At 45.4% G+C, this 18,251-nt stretch overlaps 1 protein-coding gene across 2 annotated transcripts in view; it reads left to right on the top strand.

Annotated features, from left to right (window-relative positions):
* Positions 1-8,737, top strand: part of PLD1 (phospholipase D1) — a 136,049-nt gene extending 127,312 nt beyond the window's left edge. For both annotated transcript variants that reach the window (XM_081862202.1, XM_081862201.1), the window contains exons 24-27: positions 341-494; positions 1,050-1,164; positions 2,128-3,885; positions 3,986-8,737. In XM_081862202.1, the coding sequence (XP_081718328.1) occupies positions 341-494; positions 1,050-1,164; positions 2,128-2,352 (494 nt within the window). In that variant the 3' untranslated portion in view covers positions 2,353-3,885; positions 3,986-8,737. The remainder of the gene's footprint in view (positions 1-340; positions 495-1,049; positions 1,165-2,127; positions 3,886-3,985) is intronic.
* Positions 8,738-18,251: the final 9,514 nt, after the last annotated feature.

Below are 18,251 nucleotides of genomic sequence, written 5' to 3'. Positions count from 1 at the left end.
GTTTGGGAAACATTGTTTTAAAAGAAACCCTTTTGCAAGCACTTCCATGCCTGTCTCTTGACAACCACAAAGAGGGGTAACTTATTGCCAGTGCTTATCCTATTCTCAATCCAGCAACAAATATGTTCTGTGAAGACGAAACATCCTACAGATGTTGCTCTGGGATATAAATTGAATTATTATTATACGTCTCATAATCTGTGCTGCAGTGCAATCTGAAATATGAGCGTCCTTTGTTTGGTCAATTGCCACGTGGTCCTTTTGAGCCACTTTAAAGCATTAACTTACACAAACCATGTTTCTATGTCTCTTCCTTTCTCCCTCCCAATGTCTTCCATAGGCTCTGCTAACATCAATGACCGCAGTATGCTGGGCAAGCGAGACAGCGAAATGGCCGTCATCGTGCAGGATACAGACACCTTTCCTTCCGTGATGGACGGAGAAGATTACAAAGCGGGGCGGTTTGCTCAGTCTCTCCGCCTTCAGTGCTTCAGGTACCACTGCGGCCCAAAGCTGCTTTGTTAGAAGTAGGGCTACAACCCAACTTAAGAAGAAGGAAAAAATAAATTGTTTCATAATAGGAGGTTTGGAGTGCAATCCTATCCATGTTTGCTCAGTAGTAAGTACATACACGTCCTGCTTAACAAACAAAATGAATTCCCAGGAGATCATTCATTAGGCGACTGTTCGCTTTAAGAGTCCACAATTTCCATTGATTCCTATGGGAACATTTCTAATCTGTGATTTGTTCAGTCTCTCCCCGCTGACACTCCATGGTTTCTTCCTGAAATGGCTGCAGCCAACTAGCAAAAGAGAGACAAAGGAAAAACTGATTTGTCCATCTCCCTCCCTCTCTCCCTACATGATTTCTGCCCGAAAATGGTTGCCGCTGACCGGCAAAGCACAAATAAGTAAGGAAGTGGGCAAACTCCATCTGTTTGGATATCTGAATCAGGCGTTCGTGTGGTGAGGTTTGGGCATAATTCTTTATGTCTCCAATAATGTATAATTCCCATACCCTTCTTTTTTCATCTTCCCCTAATTCTCAGAGTTGTCCTTGGCAATTCAACAGACCCTAATGATATCCAGGATCCTGTTTGCGACAAATTCTTCAAGGAAGTGTGGGTTGCAACGGCTGCACGCAATGCCACTATATATGATAAGGTGATATATTTACTCCTGCGTTCCACTCTTCCTTTGTGAAAGTTATGAAGGAGAATAGAGAGTGTCCTCGCTTTGTGGGTGGGGCATTTAAAGGAGGGGCAATTCTTCTAGAACCTTCCACAAGATACTCTGAGCAGCAGGGTGGGGCAGAGTAACCGCTTTTGGGGCATTGAGCCCCAAGAAGCTGGGCTCTGTGCCCTTATCTGCTGTTAGATTTAGCAGAGTTTGGTAGTTTTCAGTTTTGTCTGGAAAATAGTTGCAGAAACCCAGGGGTACATTTCAGGTTTTGCTCTGTAGTGAACTAGGTGAGTAACTTAAAATCAGTCAAAATGTATGTATGAACTTTAACATGGATTCAGCCAAGGAATCTTGGGAACTGTAGTTTGATGTGAGTACTAGAGAGGGGGGAGAAATGCAATTCAGTTCACATTAAAAGGCAAGCATATATAATTGCGCTTTCCAAAAGAATATGTGAACCAAACACAGCTATCCTTTGAAATTCGTACTTCTCTGAATTGTGCAGCGCAGTTCTCCAGCCAAGAAGCATGTACAGAAGTACGCATACTTGTAAAAGTATGCATAAAAAGGCTTATGTTTGTGAAAATAGCATACAAAATGCATTGCATTGGGGAAAACAGCTTTGCAAATATATATATATTAAGCCAAACATGTATATTAGGAAAAAACCATACTAAATGCTGAGTTATTTTATGAGGTGAGGGAAAACATTTGCAAACTGATATGTAAATATGGAGAACTGAACATATGTTTGGGGAAAGGAGAAAAACCAAAGCTGACAGATTTCGGTTGTCTGTTTGAGATCCCTAGCCCCTGGCACAGACCAGCAGTTCCGTGGGGAGAGGTGATGCCCATTAAGCCCCTTGAATAAGTCTCTGGTGTAGATGGGCCTTTGGAAAGACTTCTGTGCTCACATTCCTTTTCTTCATCCATCTCTTGAATTAGGTTTTCCGAAGCCTTCCCAATGACGAAGTAACTAGCTTGGCCAAGTTACGGGAGTATATCACTAAGCCGAAGCTCGCTTGCGAAAATCCTGCCAAAGCAGCAGAAGAACTCAAAAAGATCCATGGGTTTTTAGTTCAGTTCCCCTTTGGTTTCCTGCAAGAAGAGAATTTGCTTCCCTCCGTCGGGACAAAAGAATCAATGGTGCCCATGGAGACTTGGACATAAGAGGATCCAGCATATGTTGGATTTAAGAACACAAAAAGCAAAAACAGGGTTCTCTGGAGATCTGCTGAATCGATTGTGGTTGCATGGGATGTTTTTGCCAAGTCTGCACCGATCCAAAAGTGCCTTTTGGTGGAAGAGCTTCAGAGAAAACAACAGTGTAGCAGGGCGAAATGTCGAAAGCAACCGATAACTGACAAGTTCTGCTCACGGATAAAAGAGGACTTGCAATTAAGCAACCCAGGAAGGAAGGGAGGGAATTGCAAGCCACTTTCTCGAAAGACCACAAGTCACATTGCAAGACACCATTTATTCCATGCATGCTTGCTCTGCTTGGCCGATGGCCTCAAAGGGAACTCAGAAACTCATTGCCATAAAGAACTGGGAGAAAGCGCCTGTTCGTCCCACCTGTCTTTTACACTGGAGAATGTTTGGCAACCACTTGCCACAACAATAACTAAGGCCACCACTTCCAAGGAAGTACCTCTTGCACTAGACAAAGTGAATTTGCACCCATGTGTCTGTTATGAGCTGTGCACAGAACACGGAGTTATTTGCTGCGAATATGCATGTACTGTCAATGTAATTATTACACCCGTGGTGGATTGTGGGCTATAGCAGTTGGTTAAATCTTTGGCCCTAGGCTACCTAGCTAGAATTTATTTCTTTTCCTTTAAACTCCTGTTTTTTGTGGGGGAGGGGGAGGGTATTCTGTAAATTGACTGCTGAGAAAACACTGCACGCTGCCACTTTGGGCCATGACTGTGATCACTGTCTGTCTGTTGGCACTCAGCTCTTCAGTGCTGTGTTTACAGCAAGAAAATGCTTCTAGTTTTGGACTGTTTGCATGCGTCCCATTACATCAGTATGGGCTGGAACATTCGGAGGCAACACTCGGGCTTAGTTCCCACTGTTTAATACACTGGTTTGCATAAAAGTGCTTTTGATGCCATGGATCGTCAGGGTGCACAGTCCCCCAGCAGCAAGGGTGCTGCTGGCAATGAAGGGTCAACACCACCAAGTGTGAGAGCCAGTGTGGTGTAGTGGTTAAGAGTGGTAGACTCGTAATCTGGTGAACCGGGTTCACTTCCCCACTCCTCCACATGCAGCTGCTGGGTGACCTTGGGCTAGCCACACTCCTTTGAAGTCTCTCAGCTGCACTCACCTCACAGAGTGTTTGTTGTGGGGGAGGAAGGGAAAGGAGATTGTTAGCCGCTTTGAGACTCCTTAAAGGTAAAGGGACCCCTGACCATTAGGTCCAGTCATGACCAACTCTGGGGTTGTGGCGCTCATCTCGCTTTATTGGCCGAGGGAGCCGGCGTACAGCTTCCGGGTCATGTGGACATCATGACTAAGCCGCTTCTGGCAAACCAGAGCAGCACATGGAAACGCCGTTTACCTTCCCACCGGAGCGGTACCGATTTATCTACTTGCACTTGACGTGCTTTTGAACTGCTAGGTTGGCAGGAGCAGGGACCGAGCAACGGGAGCTCACCCCGTCGTGGGGATTCAAACTACTGACCTTCTGATCAGCATGTCCTAGGCTATGTGGTTTAACCCACAGCACCACCCGCGTCCCATGAGACTCCTTAGGGTAGTGATAAAGCGGGATATCAAATCCAAACTCTTCTTCAAGTTCTTGGTTATCCATTGTGCTGCATAATGTCATTTAAGTCGTGCCCTTTTTAGTAGAGCACCTCCAGTATGGATCCCCTTCTTCCCCGTGCGATGGCTTCCTGGAGCACAGCCAGTCACCATGGGATGCAAAGATACTTTGGGCGCCAGCAACTGGAGACCTGACAGATGCTGTAGCTGGTGCCCAAGGAGGACTGCTCCCTTGTCCAGACAAGGCCCCAAAGCCTGAGTGGTAGTATTTATGACCTGGAAAGCTGTCTGCAGACTCCGGCTTCCTCAGCCTGAAGCAAGATGAGCGCAGTACCCCATAGTCGCCTTTGACTGGACTTAACCATCCAGGGGTCCTTTACCTTATTTATTTAAGGCCACCATCAGTAAAGGAGACTGCGATTCGGCAGTCACGGCAATTCTGATTCGAGATATGCAGTCACCTGCTGGGGGGAATAAGATAAATGATGTTGTACTGTATCCTTTAGCTGTAAAAGATTGTGACAGGGGTTTTATATATATATAGACTCCCACCTGAAACATAACTGGCACCTCCATCTTCATTTCAAGCACCTTGTTGTCTGTATAGTAAGCAATTTCATTAGGCGGAGGACAGTCTAGTGCTTTGCATTATGCTGATAAATAAGAAAACACTTAACATTCCTCAAGGGCAGGCCTGCTGCCCGGCTTAGTTTCAAGTTGCTATACAGTGCCTGGCATTTCATGCTGCTAATCCATAGCATGGGCAGAAATCACATTCTTTCTTTGCCGATGGTGAATTAGACGTCTGTCGTGATGGTTCAATAATTTATGCACAGCATCCTTTTAGGAGAGAAAACTGCATGGCTAATGTATGTCTCTGTGACGTGCTCTCCATGGCTTATGATTTCTCAGGAAGTGTCGGCTTTCGAATTCGTTCTGCTGCTGCTGCTATTTGCAAGTGGACTTTGGGGATAATTGCTGGGAAATCGGGTTGATTCAGAGGACTACTGTGATGTGAAGGCACTGTTGTAGATGGAATTGGGTCGCCATGGAGCTTTCGGTTCAGCCAACGCTATTCTGCATATTTCCAGGCCAGGGGTTGCCAACATGGCATCTGCCAGTATCCACCCCCTCCCCATGGCGCCCGTGGAAGGTCCCAGTACATAACCCCACAAAAATCCACAATACGTGAAAGACAGTTTGTTCTTCCTCTTCAGTTTCTGTTTGCTCTGGCTCAGCCTCTCCTACTTCGAAACCATGATGCCACAGTTAGGATCCCCTGCTCTCTAGTAGGACCCTGGCAGAGACACATGCCCGACTGGCATGTTCCTCCCCTCCTAGTCGATCGTTTGGGAGCTTCAAAAGCTTTCTTCAGCCCGAACATCACAGCGACTGATGCCAAGAAACATCAGCACACTTTGGGATCTGCAGAGTTTGCACAGTTGCATAACAGAACTCAGCAACTCAGCATTTTGGCTAATCTACTTTATTTACATATAAACACACACGGAGCACTGCAACATGGCTCCCTCTCTCTCTAGCATCAGACAGCAAAGAGAGAATGAACAAAGGACAATAGTCCCACCTCACGGAACACAGTAACACAAACATCCTGTCTCCGTCACTTCCCACTCTGTGGAGTCAAAACATGCACCATGTGATAGACAAAAATCCCATAACTGCAGACACGGGGAATGAATCTTCAACAGCCACACCCAAACAGCAGCCATTTTGTGACTGGCACCCACAGCACTTTCTTGAAATTCCAAAAAAATCCACCGGCCCAAAGGCGGTCGGTGACCCCCGTTCTAGGTCAGGGTGGCACAAGGAAAGAGAACAGAGAGAAGCATGCAATCCTGTATGCCAGTCTCATAGTACGCTGCTGCCCAGGCTGAGCAGACTAGAAGTAAAACCTTACTGAGTCATTAGGGGCACTGTTGCAATTACACTTATACTTGGGCATTATCTGGTGCTTCCGACTTCACTTCCAGAATGCTGACCCCCAAAGGATGGCCACTACTGTAATCTGGGCTGTGATTGTTTTGTGGGTGAGTGGTTTGTAGCCTTCTTTGTAGTTGCATGTTGTGAATTACCAGTTCTGTGTTAGCGGCGTTTGCTTTGTAGCCTGAAGGCTTCACGGTGAATACTGTTGCATCAGGCGCACTGTAGCGTCACTAATATAAAGCAAATAATTTCAGAGAAATGTGAAGACCTATAGGTTCACCATAAGAAACATGGGATGCTGTTTTGCAGAGAGAAGGGTTTACTGGCCTGCGTGTTATTATCGGTCAGCTTGACTACCAAGATAATGTTCATTGATAGACTGCTTGTGAACTTGGTTGGCCCTTTCAATTATCTTTTAGGCACTGCAAACTCTTGTCCTGGAAAAAAATTACATGGCCTAGACAAATGGCAGCTTCAACTGTAGACCTCATGCCCAGTTTACGGCCATTTAAGCTTGTATAGTAAATTTGCTCCATAAAGCTATCTGTTGTGCTCTAGCTATGTTACCAAGGTTTTAACACTGGCATGGATTAATGTTCCTGTGTAGTGCCTCCCATCTACAAAACTTGCTGTAATTTAAATTTTGTTTAAATGTAATTTATGAAAATTAATTCATAGAATAACGCTGAAACATTGGATTCCTTAGATAGGGGTGCTTGCTATATCACCCGGCCAGATTTATGAAGGCTTCCATAGCAAACTACTAGGCATCTCATGGCAAACTTTCTGGCTGTGGATCTGTTCAGTTTGCTTGTCCAGTTCATCCATTCCTTATTCTCCTTTTAACTGACTACCCACAATCAGTCATGCCTATTTATTGCTGCTGAAGCGTGTCCAGACCCCTTAGTAAATCATTCCAACTTGCCTTGCCTTTCTGGATTAGGCTGTTAGTGTTTTGCTGACTTTTAATCCCTCGTGCTTCCATCTATATATTTATTTCCCATGTAGGGTATGGGGAACGAATTCAGTCTGGTTTGCATTGTAATACAAATCTACCTAACGTTCACTTCTCAAAACTATCCACAGCTCTCCTTTGAAATGCACACTTCTCTGAATTTTGCTATTCCGTTCTCCAACCAAATAATGTGTACAGAATAATGTGCATATTAGGGGAAAGTGAGCATGAAGATGCATCTGTTAGTGAAAGCAACATACCAAAAGAAAAGGATTATAATTGGGGAAAAGGCATGCTCAGACGCTAATGAATCTTCATGAGGATTTTTTAAAAAGAAAAATTGACAAACTGGTGCGGAAATTAAAATGAGCTAGAGACTGGAAAAAATGAGGAAGTGCAAGAAACCAAAATGGGCAGATTACCCATCCCTATTCTCAGCTATATGCATTTCAGGCAGAATGTCCTGGGTTTGATCCCTGATCCCTGCAGCTAAGCAGGAGAGCTCTGCAAGTCAGAGTAAGCAATTCTGGACTAGGTATATCAGCGGTACGAGATAGCTTCATATAGTGTCCAAATGATTTACAGAACCTTGGCCTACTGAACACCATGCAAAAAAATTGCAACTGATAGAACATCCATTTTTATCATACAATTTCTTATTTTAAGAAGTTCGGTACCTTTATTCATGCATTGAATCTGCCAGAATCTCTTGGCCATGCTTGCTTGGGCCTGAAGGAATTTGGGAGTTCAGCAACCTCTGGAACACCATGGCTTCCCCACTACCAAAACACAGGACAGGGTTGTGGCACCCAGACTATGGAACTCTGCCCTGGGAGTCTTGTCTGCCTTCCAGGGAGTTGAACTAGATGACCCTTGTGTTCCCTTCCAAGTCTACAATTCTGTGATTCATTTCTCTGTTGGCCTTCAGGTGTGTGATATAGAAAGGTTATTCCACTGCACTTTTGGCATGAGTAATAATTTCAGGTCTTTTCTCTCCTATTGTATGCTTTAAGATGACTACTGTTATTTACACTGGTATGCCTGCATCCCTGATACTGTATCACAACACTGATTGCTAATTTTCTGCACTTGTTCTCGTGGCTGATTGTTAGCTGCCTTGGGGGACCCAAATGTGGATGAAAAGAAATGTTTCAGTTAATAAATAAAAGAGGAAGCTTGTGTGGCCAGGACGACATCCTGTTCCGACCACCACTACTTTGAGGACTTGCCAGAAAACTTGTCCATTGCTGCTGTAATTGATAAGCCTCTGAAGCCTGCTGAATCAGGAATCCACGAGGTTGAAGGACAAAAGTCAGTATTGATCGAAATAATCCTGCAACCAGCGCGGAATCAGAATGAAAAGCCACACAGACAAATGGAATCCAGAACTTCTTTTCCTCCTGACCTTTTAAGGAGTAAAAACAAAACATGCTGTCGTCTTTGTTTCCCCCGCAATTGTTGCTGGGCCATTTGCACCATCGCAGTTGCTTAAAATAGATGTAGACGCCAAGAATAATTGTAATTTACTTGTCTCTATCCTTGACGCAGAGATAATGGGAGAAAAACAAAGTTAGCTATTTAATTGGCTGGTCAAACCACTTTCTCCGGATTAACTGAGCAGTAAGACAAGCCTGCACCTTTGTGTGTGTGTGTGTGTGTGTGTGTGTTTTTCAGAGGGGTTGGGACAATTCTAAATATCTGTGCAACTACATGAACACTGTGAATATGCCTTCTGTGAAGGATTCATAATCGTCCTCTGTTTTTTGTTTTGTTTTTGATATTGCTAATCTTGCTAATGGCTGCTTTTATTATTATTTTTCCTTCTTCCGTGATTGTGACTAAAACATAATGTATCTGAAAAGAAAATTGCATCCGGGCTCTTCATTTTGAGAGTCGCTTCTTTCTTCTTACAGCCGGGGGGGGGGCAGGGGGACACACTTTTTTCAGTGCAAGAGCTGTTATTCCCTTCTGGGCAGCTTTCCTGGACCACATGCTGGTGATTGAGTGGAAGGAGTGAAGCAATGGATGCTAAGTGTTACTTTTGTATAGTAGATTACTTCCTACACACACACACCTACACCTGCCTTGGACTGGTTGGATGCAGAGGAAAAGGTGGGAGGAACCAACTGGGGAAGCACCAAGGAAAGAGGGTTCAGAGCTTGGGGATTGGTGGTGGAACAACTACGAGGGAGAAGAGGGAGAAGACTGGGAAGAGGTGGTGTCAGAAGCTGAAGAGGTAATGGAGCAGGAAGAGGCTGGGGCAGAGAGATGTCAGGCTCAGAGGCAGATGCTGAAGCAGGTGAGTGAGAGGAGGGAAGCCAAGAAGCAGAGATGAGTCAGGTGGGGGAAGAGGCACAGGTGTCTCCTCCTGCTGCTGCAACAAGCTCTCCCAGAACCAGGAGCGGGCTGAAACGGGCAGAGCAGTGACAGGCTGCACATAGGTGCTTTCTTCGATTGCTTGGGGAAAGCCCTGGAGAAGAGGGGGACTTAGGTGGCTGTGAGGAGACAGGGAATTTCCGTCTCGGTGAGACCGACTGGGGATGAGCTGCTTAGTCCTGGCCCTCAGCCAAGTCTGCAGAGATCATGCTAATAAAGAGTTAACTCCAACTTGAGCTTTGTGATTTACTGCCGGCTCACTCTTTGACATCAACCCTCTTTACCTTCCATCAAGAGATGCAAGAGGGCCTATTAGAACAATCCAGCTACACAAAAAATACAAGGAGAGGGCAAGGTAAGGTCAGGAACACGGCTTCCCTCAGAAGAGTCTGTAGGGCCAGGTAGAAAGATGTGAAGGGCCACATTCAGCCCTGGGCTTGAGGATTCACGAATCCTGTACTAAAGGCACAGCTAAGATAATGTTATTTAAATAAGCGCTTAGCTGTGAATGGGGACCTGCAGTGACAGAAACACATTGTTTAGTCGTTTAGTCACGTCCGACTCTCCGTGACTCCATGGACCAGAGCATGCCAGGCCCTCCTGTCTTCCACTGCCTCCTGCAGTTTGATCAGAGTCATGCTGGTAGCTTCGAGAACACTGTCCAACCATCTCGTCCTCTGTCGTCCCCTTCTCCTTGTGCCCTCCATATTTCCCAACATCAGGGCCTTTTCCAGGGAGTCTTCTCTTCTCATGAGGTGGCCAAAGTATTGGAGCCTCAACTTCAGGATCTGTCCTTCCAGTGAGCACTCAGGGCTGATTTCCTTCAGAATGGAGAGGTTTGATCTTCTTGCAGTCCATGGGACTCTCAAGAGTCTCCTCCAGCATCACATAAACACATAACCAGAAACACATAACATAACCAGCAATAAATGCTGTTGAGACTCTGCCAAAGTGGCAGGCATGAGAACCAAGAAAGAGCCATGCAAGGACCCTAGAAATAGCATTTCAAGATGTAGTGATGGTCATGGGCAGTGATGAACCTGTGGCCCATACCTGGCATACCAAAATGCAACTGCCAGAGCGCCTTTCTGTCTGGCCCCATCGCTAGCAAGTCCTATCAGCCAGGAAGGGGAAGCAGGAAGGGGTGGGTGGGGGGCTCCATCCTGTTTGCTGACCACAAATGCCTCCTAGCAATTGTGCTACACTAGGGTTGCCATATTTCAAAAAGTGAAAATCCAGACAGAAAAGTTGCTGAGCTTTTTTGCCCAAAGTTGTTGAGCTTCTCTCGCAAGATTGCAAAGAAATTGGACGTCTTTGAGCTATTTCTGAGAAAAATTGGCAGAAGCGACACTACCAACATGGGCTGCCATGTCCTGATTTTCCCAGACATTTCACCAATTTCTGCCCGGACGCTGCTTGCGGCTGCAATATTCTGGATATGTCCGGGAAATTCCTAACAGCTACACAGGAGAGAGAAGATGCCACTTGGCCCATTGCAAAACTGGACTGAAAGGAGAACTTTCAGTCTCATGGGAAAGAGTGGGCAGAGGCAAAGCAAGAGCAACATTTTTTTCCTGGCAGGACACATTGCAATCTTTTCCCCAGAGCTTTCAAAGTGCCTGAGAGCCGGCTGGTTGTTGGGTGCTTGGGAACCACAGCACAAGGAGATTGCCAGGGTGGCAAAGCTGCTTTCTTTTCCTTTTTTATAACCTTTTTATTCAAAATTAAAACAAAACATATTATCCAGAAACATATCATCCTTATTTCCCCCCCCCCATTTTTCCTCCCTCCCCCTCCCTCCCACCACAGACCCCACCCCCCAACTTCCCTCAGTTCCAGTCTTTAATTTCTCTAAAAATGCTGTTTTCTGCATGTTACAAAGTTGTATAGATCCTCAAACTATTTAGCTGATTATTATCAATAAAAAGTTTGTGAATGTTTATTCAAAGCCAGCCAAGGAGTCCAGTTCACTTTGTTGCATCTTCAAATACTTTGTAAAGGGTTCCCATTCATCTTTAAAGTCACAGTTATCCTTGTCCCGTAGCTTGTATGTCAGTTTTGCCAGTTCTGAGTAGTCCATCAATTTTTCTTGCCATGATTCTTTAGTTGGGGTTTCTTCAGTCTTCCATCCTTGTGCTATTAAAACTCTTGGGCCGTTGTCGCATACATGAAGATGTTTTTTAGCTTTTTTGGCAGATCTGTCCCTACAATCCCTAATAAAAATGCTTCAGGTTCTTTAACAAATGTTAAATGGAACATTTTCTTCAATTCGTTGTATATCATTTCCCAAAATTTTTTAATTGCCTTACAATCCCACCTCATATGCCTTTATCATATGAGGCAAAACTGCTTTCTGCAGGGTTTGGCTGTGTGATCAAGTTCGCCACAGAGAACTTAGTCACACAGCCAATCTGGCAGCATTGAACTCATTATCAATCTTACCTGGGGAAAGGGAGTCTCCCTTATTGATTTACAGAGCTTATTCTTATGGCTAGAAGTTGATTTGCTTATGGAGGAACATAATGATGGGTTGGGCACACAACTCTCTTGGGAGTTGTCTCCAAGGGATTTGAGTGTTAGAGTCATGCAGTGCTATTGCAATTTTGCTTATGAAGAAAGCAAAGGAACAGAATGGTGGTGCTGCCTCAAGGCCAATGGCCCTTCTAGTCCAGCATCCTGATCTCTCAGTGATCAGATGGATCCCTATGGGAATCTCACAAGCAGCAGTGCTCTTCCCCTTCTGAAATTTCAAGCAACCGGTATTCAGATGCATTACTGTCCCCAACAGTGGAGGTAGAAGATAGCCATTGTGTCTAGTAGTCATTCGTAGCTTTCTCCTCCACGAATTTGTCTAATCCTCTTAATGATATCCAAAGCACCAGGAGACAGCTCAACCAAGCCTGCAATCCAGGCTGCCCAATTCGTTTGTGAATAAAAAATGCAGGAGATCTTGAGAGAGGGCCACAGATTTATTGCAGACCTCCAGGGAAAATGTAGACCAAAGCTGCTGTTAACACTTTCACAGTTCTTTTGCAAAACTCCTAATGCCTGTAACTTTGTTTCCCCCTCCCCCCAAGCTCCTTGTGATTGGCTGTCCTCACCACTTGCTGGAGAGCGAACTGTTTTCTCCATATGCAAATTAAGAAAAAAAGGGAAGGGACTTAGAGAAGCTGGGAAAAGGGCCGAGAGACTGGAGACCGCTGATTGACAACCTGTAATCCTTGACTGCTGAGACTTCTGTCTCCCAATTAACTATCGGCTTGCTACTTGCCGATTGACATGATTACGGATGCTAAGATCACTATAGCACAGTAGGTTCCAGTCAAGGCCCATTATAGAGACCTAGCTGGAAAGGGATATAGGCAGGATGCCATGAAAAAGTCAACATTTGCCCAGCCAATACCACATTGTTTTAACAGCTGTTTCCTCTTTCCACCGCACGATGATTTGGTAATAAACTACCACGAAAGAACTGTCTAAAGATCTTGTTTTTGGGTTGCATTATCCTTAACATGCCTCTGGCTCTTTATGAAGGCAAGAAGTTTTTCTGTTACAAAGCCGCATCAGATCTCCACGGTGCCTATTTCAGGCATTTTCATCCAGCATTGAGAGGCCAAACAAGCAAGATTCAGGATGCTTTTCATCATTAAGAAGGGCACTTCTTTAGCCAAGGAGCTATGAAACAGACTTGTAACAGCTTGTTCACACTTCTAGGTTCCTCACAAGAGATCGTTGTGACTATCTTCAGAGATAATTGGAGATTTCCAGCAGGCTTCCCATGTTTATATATAAATCTATAGTAGGGTTACCAGACGTCCCCGATTCCTGGGGACAGTCCCCGGATTCACCAATCTGTCCCCGGCCAAAATCTGTCCCCGGAATGTCCCCGGATTTTAATTAATGTCCCCTGATTTATGCCTGGGGACTTCCGGCGAGGCAACATGGCGGGTGCCATGGTAGCAAGCAACACGGGAGGTCCCGGCCACGTCAAAGTTCCAGCCAACCAATCCGCTGGTGGGGTGGGGGGCTATTTAAACCGAGGCATGAGCCAGAGAGCTTCCTTCTGGCTCGCTTCCTTGATCAACGCTCGCCCTGAAATCGCGCAAAGCTGCCCACAGCAGAAGAGCCCCCAGCGCTCTTCTGCTATGGGCTCTGTGCACCCGAGTTGGGGGGGGCGAGCGAGGTGCTGAGGCAGTGAAGAAGAGGAGGAGAAGCCTAGAAAAGAGCTGTGCTGCGTTGCAAGACAGGGAGAGAGAGGCGGAGCCTTGTGTGTGTGTGTGTTTTAATGCGTGTTTTCCCAAGACCAGTGAGCGCCTTTACTCGATCTCTCCTCCCCCAACCTCTTTTTTGGGGGCATTTGTGTGTTTGTAGATGGGCTTCTCCACCTGCCTTGTATCGAGGTGCACGCCTGACAACTTTGGGGTTCCCCCCCAAAAAAGGTCAAGAACTCTGGGCAACCGTTTCCTAAAATAATAAAACATAAAATTTAAAAAAAAAAGTGTCCCCGGATTCCTGGAAAAAAATCTGGTAACCATAATCTACAGTGGTACCTCAGGTTACATACGCTTCAGGTTACATACGCTTCAGGTTACAGATTCCGTTAACCCAAAAATATTACCTCGGGTTAAGAGCTTTGCTTCAAGATGAGAACAGAAATTGTGCGGTGGCGGTGCAGCGGCAGCAGGAGGCCCCCTTAGCTAAAGTGGTACCTCAGGTTAAGAACAGTTTCAGGTTAAGAACAGACCTTCAGAACGAATTAAGTTCTTAACCCGAGGTACCACTGTATAGCCCAGTTGGGGAGTGCACACCCACTGCTGTGTCCCCTGCCAGCTCCCCCCTCTGTTGGGGGAAGAACATTTGCAGATGGAAGCTCCCCCCTTCCAGCCGGCCGCCATGATTTAGAAGCCTGCATGGTCAATGATGTGTTGGGCTTCAGGAAGCAAGCCATACAAAGACCTTGAAAGACAAATGTACTTTACTGCAACATAACCAGGTTAAGGGAAAGATCCGTCCAGCAGCTGGAACTGGAGAAGATCTACAGGACCCCCATCAGACCCCAAAAGCAATAATTTAACCCATTAACACCCATAACCATCAGGGTTCCAGATCTCACATGGGAAGTCTCACATGGGAAGTCTCCGTCCATCTACACATGTTCTCCCTCCCAACCTTTGGATGAAAGGACCAAGAGTGGGGGCCTGGAGAGGACTTCTGTTGCACCTGAAACCTTTGATGCAACTAAAATGCCTAGCGCCCCAATGCTAAATCTATTTACTGTATATGGAAGTAAGCAGTGCTAGAAACTGAGATATAAAAGCTAAGAGCTAAATGGCACCTTAAACCTAGGTTTATGGGCGCACCTATGGAATGTCTAGACATGCTTCTTTAATAACAAGAATACAACGCTGAAAATGAATGAACTGCAGCTAAAATATTATATTCATTTTTCACCTGGTCTAGTCCTTCCCCTGCCCACCTCCTAATATTCTTCAGAGGGTCTCTTCTCCAGTCTTCAGAGAGTAGCTGGAAGCAGGGAGGCAGAAAAAGGTCCTCCTTTCCTTCCGCTCTGCAGTTTTAATCTGAAATCTTAGGCGCAGTACCGCACCCAAAGCTCAGAAACTGCTTGTGCTGCTGAAATCCCGTCACAAAATGCACCTAGTTACGAAGACTGGAATTTCACTTCCAAGAACGGACGCATGCCATTGATGATCCCTCAAACACCCTTAACTAGGGTGTCGTCATGCTTCGGAATATAAAAAGGTAGATTTCCCCTTTCTACTCCTTCAATAGAGTCAGAATTAGAGGTAGGTGCAGGGCATGGGGGAACACCAGGCCCAAGTAGTGCCCGGGCACTGTGGTTGGTTCTCCCCTTGAAATTAAGATGTAATGAATCAGAGGCTGGCATGGCTTTATGAGTTGCTGTCCAAAGAAATCAGACTATGTAAAAAGGCCTTTTTTTTTTAATGTGGGCCTGCTTGGCGGGGGGCATTCAGTGCTCAGGGGAGTGTTGCCTCCCACCATATTTTGGGAGGACCAATCTGTTGAATGGTCTCTTTAAATTTGAAGGTTCATTATTGTTCCACAAGATGTGTATTTCTTTAAGGGTGAGAGCAAATAACGTGACCTAGTTTTACAGCTGTGAAGCAGTATAGCAGGTGCTGTTAAGTTATGTTAATTAAGCTGTTGGGTATAGTATATAAAGAGCAGCACCTAGCTCTCTCAGTGCCCTGGGGGGGGGCGGTCATGCTTATTGATATATTTAGTGTAAAAGGAGTTTTTGTTTTTGTTATTAAAACCTCGCAAAAGTTATGTTGCATTCCTTGTAATGTGTGGTCTCCCCAGCATGCTTTTTGCAGTGCAACTAATCTGCAAATAGCCAACACAATCACGGATTTTTGGAGCTCAAATCAGAGTTTTGAGGATGGCTCTATATGCCGGTGCTTCATCCCCAAACCCAATAGCAGCCAGTGATCCAGTATTTGACTATTGAGGGCCACACACACACACACACACACACACACACACACACACTTTACTTCAGGTGACCTCAGGAACTTTGTCTTGCTATTCGGCCTTGCTATCTAGCATCTTACGCGCTTACGAATGTCACATTTATGGAGGACCACTAGCCATAACTGCTGCAGGAGGTAGCCTGCCTTGGCATTCCAGCTGCTGAGAATTGCAGGTGTGAAGAGTGGTCAGCCATTGTGAGGGCATGATGTTGGAATATAATGGGATAATGGGTCTTCCATCTAATCCAGCGGGGATCTTCTTATCGTCTTATGCTATGTCTTCAGGTGACAGCAAGAAAATAAAATATAAATTAAAAATTGACTTCCTGTCAAGGCAAGAACTTTCACCCAGGAAAATATTCCATTCATCCCAGCCTACTTTTGGCTGACCCTATAATTGACGGAGACTGTCTGCTTTCTTCTCCAGTTTTTGTGTTGTTGTTGTTAAAATGTGGTGGGTTTTTTGGGGGGAGGGGATATTGTTCCAGTTTCTGGGTCGCATTTTCTTAGGCTTTGTTTCCACGCAGGTACCTCCCGTCCAGTCAAGTCTCGAAGCATCCTCCGTCTCCCTCCCTCTCAAATACACAATCAATCTGAATTCATTTATCCGCAGCGCGTGTGTCAGCTCATCACGTTTTGCGTACCATCCCTCAGAAAGCACCGATGCAAGCAGACTGATGGGTTCTGCGAGCTCAAATCCCAAAGGGGTGGCGGAAGAATACTCATTTTTTATTGGAAAAATCAAAAGTGACGGGAACAAAATTGGTTCTACCGTTTTGATTGATCACAGGGAATATTTAGCTGGGAATGATTACAGCCAGAGTTCTCATTAAAGCTGTTTCTGGGATGGAAATTAATTTCAGGGATTTTTTTATAATAAGAATAAAAACCCTTTGAGAGGGAGAGGATATATGCACACACATGAATGGCACACATACAAACACACACACAAACGTAAATACACACACAATATTCTGCACTGGGTGACAGTTTGTATCATGATGAGAAGTTCTTACTATGATGAATCTGAATTTTTTTTCAAAAAACAATGTCTGAAGTAAAAGGGAACCAGCATTGCAGAATGATAACGTTATCATGCTTCTCCAGATTTCTGTTATCTAGAGATTAGTCTGGCCCAGGAGGAAATGCAAGAGTGGTTAGCATGCTGTTCGACAGCACAGCTAATGGCCTTTCTACATTGTCTGTCCCTTCTGGGAAATCTTGCTCCAGTTGAAGTTTTATGCATTTAATCAACCTTAGGAAACCCTTAGCGATAGGTGGATAGAACACCCCAGCTAGAAAGATCAGAACCAGTGGAAGAAATTCTCATCCAGAGAAGCTGGGCAGTGGAGTCAGTGGCTTGGGGATGCTGCTACAGTTTCCTTCTTCAGGGTGGAAAGGTATGTCAATAAAAGTTGTGTAGGCATGGGAGATGAGCAGGTCATTTTGGCTGCAGAAACAGACTTCACTTAAACCAAGATGGAAATGTGATACGTTTTTTTCCAGCCTTCTTGTACCCGGCACAGACTAAATCATAGATGCACTATACCCTCACATGTAATAACTACAAAACCCATTGTTATGTATTGAGCTGAATCCTAGATCAATAGGATCCAGAATGCAACAGCCTGATTGGTCTGCAGGAGCCACCCAATCCAGCTCCAGGTGGAAGTGAATCAGCGACCTGATTGGCCTGCAGGAACAGCCAATCAGGCTTCTGGAGGAAGTGAATCCGCAACCTGATTGGCCTACAGGAGCAGCCTGGAATTAGCCAATCACGCAGCGCCCATTGTGTAAATAACACACATTGTGTATACAGTGGACGCTCGGGTTGCGAACGTGATCCATGCGGGAAGCACGTTCACAACCTGCAGCGTAGGCAACCCGCGGCGCTGCATCTGCGCACAGGTGGGTTGTGGTTTGGCGCTTCTGCGCATGCGCAAGCGCCGAAACCTAGAAGTAACCCATTCCAGTACTTTCGGGTTTGGCGCTGTGCACAACCTGAAGTGTCTGTAACCCGAGGTATGACTGTATATAGCTAGACGTATATAGCTAGATGTATATACAGTGGTGCCCTGCAAGACGAATGCCTCACAAGACAGAAAACCCGCTAGACGAAAGGGTTTTCTGTTTTGGAGGTGCTTCGCAAAACGAATTTCCTATGGGCTTGCTTCACAAGACGAAAATGTCTTGCGAGTTCCTGCGGGGTTTTCCCCCCCCCTTTTTCTAAGCCGCTAAGCCGCTTATCCGCTAAGCCGCTAAGCCGCTAAAAGCCGCTAAGCCGCTAATAGCGCTAAGCCGCTAAGCCGTCAATGGGCTTGCTTCGCAAGACAAAAAAACCACTAGACGAAGAGAATCGCGGAACGGATTCTTTTCATCTTGCGAGGCACCACTGTAGATAAAGTTTCATTCATTGCTACTATGAATTGAATAAAGATCATGAAATTCACACTTGACTCTGAGTATATTTCACCCATGATGCAATCCAAGTGTCAGAACATCATCTAAGA

The sequence above is a fragment of the Podarcis erhardii genome (genome assembly GCF_964252035.2).
Source record: "Podarcis erhardii genome assembly, chromosome: 5".
NCBI classification, from domain to species: Eukaryota; Metazoa; Chordata; class Lepidosauria; order Squamata; family Lacertidae; genus Podarcis; species Podarcis erhardii.
This window is presented reverse-complemented; position numbering and strand designations above follow the sequence as displayed.